The sequence below is a fragment of the Sinocyclocheilus anshuiensis genome, unplaced genomic scaffold (genome assembly GCF_001515605.1).
Source record: "Sinocyclocheilus anshuiensis isolate Anshui unplaced genomic scaffold, SAMN03320099.WGS_v1.1 scaffold217, whole genome shotgun sequence".
Classification (NCBI taxonomy): domain Eukaryota; kingdom Metazoa; phylum Chordata; class Actinopteri; order Cypriniformes; family Cyprinidae; genus Sinocyclocheilus; species Sinocyclocheilus anshuiensis.
In genome coordinates this window covers 1,357,390-1,363,209 of record NW_015536538.1, presented here as the reverse complement: position 1 = coordinate 1,363,209, position 5,820 = coordinate 1,357,390, and the positions used below count along the sequence as shown (strand labels likewise).

The window sequence follows — 5,820 nt, the reverse complement described above, 5'->3', positions numbered from 1 at the left end:
CTTGCTCATTGCTCACCAATGGATGCTCTGCAGTGAATGGGTGCCGTCAGAATGAGAGTCCAAACAGCAACATCACAAAAAACACACATCACAATAAGCCACAAGCAGGGTCACGTTAACCGAAAATTCTCCATAATCGACGGAAATTTTTTAGCACTGGCTGAAAAATCTGAAGGCTGTCCGTCACTTTGACAGATTACACTGAGGGTGATCTATTGTAATTTATAACTGTAATTCCCACCCCTGTCCAGTTGGTGGTGAGTGCACTCCAGTGTGGCAGGAGAGTGAGGGAACAGTCCAAAACAGCTCTAAACAAATATGTGGCTGGATTTTGATTTGAGAGACAACAGGAGATGGACTTTTTCACTGGAGAGCGTCATTATGGATTTTAGACTCTGTTTTTTGGTCAGAAGCAATGGTTTGAAGTTAAAAAAGTCTTAATGATGGATTTGTTTCTTACAAACACGCAGCTTTTGTCTTCTCCAGATGTTAGCTGATGGACTGGAGTGGATTACTTGTGGATTATTGTGATGTTTTTATCAGCTGTTTGGACTCTCATTCTGACGGCACCCATTCACTGCAGAGCATCCATTGGTCCATCGAACTGGACTCATGAACACAGACAGGTCATTCTTAGACTCTGCTAATATTTATGACCCTCAGACTTTTTAAAGTTAGTTCAACGAAATGTAAAAAGCTTTTTTGCTTTTGCATGATGCACAAATTCTGCATAGGAAACGTTTGATAATTCACATACAGTTTATATTTAGTAGTCAGTAATCTGATTAGAATCAGTAGGAAGCTGCTTGATGTTTTAACAAGCATCCTTCTTCATAATCATTTTCACACAACTTCTGTTTCATCCATAGCAGGGTTGACGATAAAAATCAGTTTATTTGTCTTATCCCGATAGCTGTTTATTGTTTTAGACATAAATCTCATTTATGCTTTGAACAGGATATAACAATTTTCTAATAAGGCACAAAAATAAATTTAATTCCAGATACATTCTCTGAAAGCAGGTCTGTTACGTATTTTGTTTTAAGGATGTCTAAATGTTTTTTAACGAGTAAAAAAAAAAAAAAAAAAAAAAAAATGTCTCTTCACTAGTTTCTGCAAGAAGTTTAACACCATCTTTCCTGTGCAATATTACTTTCTTTGACTCTCTCAATGATTTCATAATTCAGAAAACAGCATACAGTATGAAAACAACTTGAATAATCATGACTCTCATTGTAAGAATAATACTTTAGGATCGTTTTAAATGGCCTTTCACATTCCCGGAGTAGACTAAAGTGACCTTACAAACTCATCTTGGCAATATGACCTCAGAATGACACTTTGGTCTAGAAAAGTGAGAAGCTTTTACCAAAGCACTTCCTGTTTTCTGACACAAAGTGGCAACTGGTTTCACCACAGTGTCACAGTTACTTTACGCTGTTTTTGCAATTTATATATTTAAAATAATATGCTTTTTGAATCAATATATGAAATCACTCTTAAGTGGAGTTAGGCATATTTGCTAGAGAAGATACTGAGTTGCATTAATTGTGCATGTATCAGTGCTGAATTGTTTTGCACAACCTTATTAGATCATATCAGGAGTAAACAGTTAGAATTGAACTTTAATAGTTCAACATCTATCATTCAGGTCAAATCCAGGTCAGCTGGGCCACAAGTGGCTCCTCTGACCTGAATGCACCCTGTGTTGCATGGCGTTTGTGTGCTGTGCAGATGCAGTTTGCATGTTGCATGAGGCTTTGTGTTGTGTATGCCGTGCTTCTTGTGTCTTCAGAGCTGTGCTGTAATTTGTCTTTCTCCCAGGCACCGAACACATGAAGGTAAGGTGAAACGCGGGTCTGCCGACCACATCTGAGCTGCTGCATGTGTTTGTGTCAACCATAAAACACCTACTCCATCCTGCGTGCACACAAATCCTTTCACAAATCACTCAGAGAAATCAGACCGTATATTGAAGCCCTTTCAAACAGCAGCAGCAAATGTAAGACCAGCCGACCAAACGCAGTGAGAAAAGAGCCAACATACAGTTCACTTAGGCTTTGAAGCATTGAAGATTGTTACAATAAAGAAACTGTTTCATTGTATGAAGTATTTGGACACTGAAATTGCACTTAAAAATGTCTGAAAGATCAAGTATTTGCATTTATATTAATGTAAAATAGCACACTCTTGAAAGATTGAAAAAGAAATAGTTTTTTTTTTTATTATTGTTTTGTATAATTTTTGTCATGATTTGGTAACTTTTAATTACAAAGTATGTTTTTGCATCCTCCTTTAAATTATATTCTATTATCTAATGCAAACACATTCAGATACATTATTTGTGATTTAAGTGACCAACTACTTCTAGGTCCTCCTCTAATAAGTCTATTCTGTGTGATTTTGTAATGGATCTCGTCAAGTGAAGTAGTCCATGATGATTTACCTTCATTCACTGCGTGTTGAGTCACTGGTGAATTACATTTGATGCAAACCAAAGGCTTCACAACTTTGGTTGTTTTCTTTGCTTTCAATCACATTTACAAATGTAAATGATCCTCAGTGTGTTTTTGACCAATTAAAAAAGAATTAAAATCACGTCAGATTAGATGTTACTGTATATAATTTTGCACAGATCACTTGTGCTCACGTGGAATGATGAGTGATTTTTAATTCACACTGTTATGTGTTTTGATACAAGGGCTGGGCGATGTATATTAAATAGTCAGTATATATTCATAATATTCACAATATTCTTTTATTGGTAGTATAAATTTAAGCAGCATCATGAATATTGTGGTGGTTTTAATGTGCTTTTTATTTGGCTGTTAAGTAGGGCTACAGGATTAATTGAAATAAAATCCATTATTTCCATAAAAATAAAAGTTTGATGGTTTAACATTTTGAAAACGAAGAAATTAAGACAGTTGTAATGTTTTTTTGTTATTTTTTAGTTATATAATTTTTTGTTAAATATGCAATTTTTATCTTGCAGTGATATATTACAATAGTATTTTCTAGTCATTTTATTTTTATATGTTTTTATATTAGATTTTTTTAGGGATTTTTATATTTTTATTTAGCAATAGTTTCCTCTAATATAATAGTAATAATAATAATTATTATTGACATTATCAACACATACAGTATGATCAATATATATTATACAGACATATTTATATATAGTAATAATCACAAACTGTTGGCCAAATTGTGCAGGATTTAAAAATCTCTATCACAATTTTTATCAGATTTTTTTTTTTACCCCCAAATTGTGCAGCACAAATAAGTTTGTGAAAACATGTCTTGATTATTTTACCTATGTTTTTACTATATATATATATATATATATATATATATATTACTTCTTTGATTAAACATATTAAATCTACAAGTTATTGTTTGTTTTTAAAAAAATAGACTTTTAAAACATTTCAGAGCAAATGCATACATATCGAGATCAACAAGGCTGAAAGATGCCAATATATATATATTTTTTGGTATATATCGGGCAGCCCTACAGTGGTGCATTCTGCTGTGTGTGTTGAATAGTAGTTTCTGTAATGACATTTGTTTTCTGGTTCAGCTCGGAAGTGAGACGCAGCAGCTGGAGTGGGCGAAGCGTGAGAGTCAGAGAGAGGAGGCGGAGCGAATCCGGAGGCTCCGCCTACAGGAGCAGCAGGAACTGGAACTGGCTCTGGCTCTCAGTCAAGCCGAAATGCCCAGAACGTGAAGCTTCAATCCTTCAGCGAGACTCACCTAAAACCTTCAGATCAAGCTTTTGCCCCAATCACACGCTCTTCCTGAAGACCTCTCAGGTTTGCTGTAGCGATCACTGAAACAATTAAGTACAACAAAACCAAAGGTCAAAGTTACAGATTCACTTCACACATTTGCTCATGAAATGCACAAAACGCTCAACCACTCTATTATGCTTTAAAAAATATTATATACAGCTTCACCAAATACTGTAGGAGCAGCTGGAGATCATGTAAGTGAGATCTTTTCAGCCTTAAGTCATTTATTAATGCACAGAAGTCTCATAATAAATATCAACCCATGGCCAATGTCGGTTTTGCAAAGCCAAAAGTGCTTTATATCTCAGTGTCTTTAGGACCTTAGTTTGACTATGATCAGCTTCAAATCTCAACCAGACGTTTGGTTTAATAAGAGGGATGAATTACTAAATGCATGACATTGTCCACCGTCGGCCCACTTTATGATCATATATGATGTCTGTATTTACATATAAACCTGCATAATCAATGCATTCCCGACGATGCATGAAGATCAAATGAAGCATATTCTTTCGTTTTTGAAGGAACCTGTTTTCATTTGGGTTTTGCACTGTTCGTATGAGAGTGAGATGATGTAATAATGACTGTATTGTTTGTGTTTAACCCTTTAAAACTTCCTCTAGATGACACTAGATCACACAAACCAGCACTCCTGAAGGAGCTCTGCCCACTTTCTTCTGGTTTTAACCCTTTTCTAGCCTTGCCTTGAAGTGAAGCCTTATACTGTATATTGAAGTTGTTCTTATTATGTATCGATATATTTATTGCATCTGTGATACTTAACACTAAAATCAGCAGGTTATGGGTTGTTTATATGCTAGAGAAGGAAACTCTGGTGTGTACAGTATATGGGTTTGATTTTCTCTTTTATCATTTTAAAGATTCTGACCTTCCGTGTTTTTATGTGTTTTGTTTTTTTTTGGTGGAAAAGGGTTCAAAATTATTTTACAATGTGCTGTTTTCAACGTTTTAATAAATGTCAAACATATTTATCTGAATCCACTATAAAAAAAAAAAAATTCTTTAAACGAAGAACATATTGCAGCCATTTCATCCCAAAAATCAAAGGAAATTGTGTATTTATTTTTTAAACTAATTATATTTAAAAGTTAAAATATTTTAAAGAAAGGGCTATCATAATTCTATTCTATTGATTGATTGATTGAAATATGACCTGGACCTCATTTAGGAAATTCATCCACCAATAATATTTTAGTGGTATTTATATAGTGTTTTATATGTATATATACAGTAGTCAACATTTGAAGTGGATCAAAAAAGTTCATCAAAGTTGTCCTAAGACAAAAACACATTTTGGTTTTAGGTTTTAGGACAACTTTGGTGAAAGGTTTTGATCCACTTCAAATGTTGACTATAATTTATTATTTTATTTGTTTTTGTTTTTTTCGATTTTTAATTCCTTTAAATTTGAAAGAAAATAAACCTTTGAGGCCATTATGATCAATATTTTGATTTTCAATTTTAGACATTTAAATAAACATTCGATATTTATGCATTTGGCAGACGATTTTGTCCAAAGAAACTTATTGCATTCACTGTTTACTGTTTTATCAGTTTATGCATTCACTGGAAATTGAAGCCATGACCTTGGTGTTGCAAGATCTACATGATCTGGTCAGCATTCGTGCAACTTTGAATTGAAAGACAAATATGAAATAAAGAAGCTGCAGTTTTCAATATCTGCTTTTAAAATCGGCAAGTTAATAGTGAGTTTCTGCCGTCAGTTGCCAAAACAATCAGACGGTTTGAGCTGCATTCAGATCAGATCCGTGTGCACCTGCAACACTTCATATCTGCTCATGTTCATGTTAGCAGCATCTGTACACTGAGCTTAAAGGGGTCATATGATGTTGCTAAAAAGAACATTATTTTGTGTATTTGGTGTAATGAAATGTGTTTATGCGGTTTAAGGTTAAAAAAACAAAGCTCATCGGTCTGAAAAAGCGAGGTGTGCTCTGATTGGCCAGCTATCCAGTGCGTTGTGATTGGCCGAATACCTCAA

The 5,820-nt window shown here is 34.2% G+C and overlaps 1 protein-coding gene across 1 annotated transcript in view; it reads left to right on the top strand.

Moving 5' to 3' along the window:
• The window catches only part of LOC107696226 (epidermal growth factor receptor substrate 15-like 1), a 46,805-nt gene extending 42,079 nt beyond the window's left edge, over positions 1 to 4,726 (top strand). The window contains exon 24 of the mRNA XM_016496489.1: positions 3,587 to 4,726. Within this exon, the coding sequence (XP_016351975.1) occupies positions 3,587 to 3,733 (147 nt within the window). The 3' untranslated portion in view covers positions 3,734 to 4,726. The remainder of the gene's footprint in view (positions 1 to 3,586) is intronic.
• Positions 4,727 to 5,820: the final 1,094 nt, after the last annotated feature.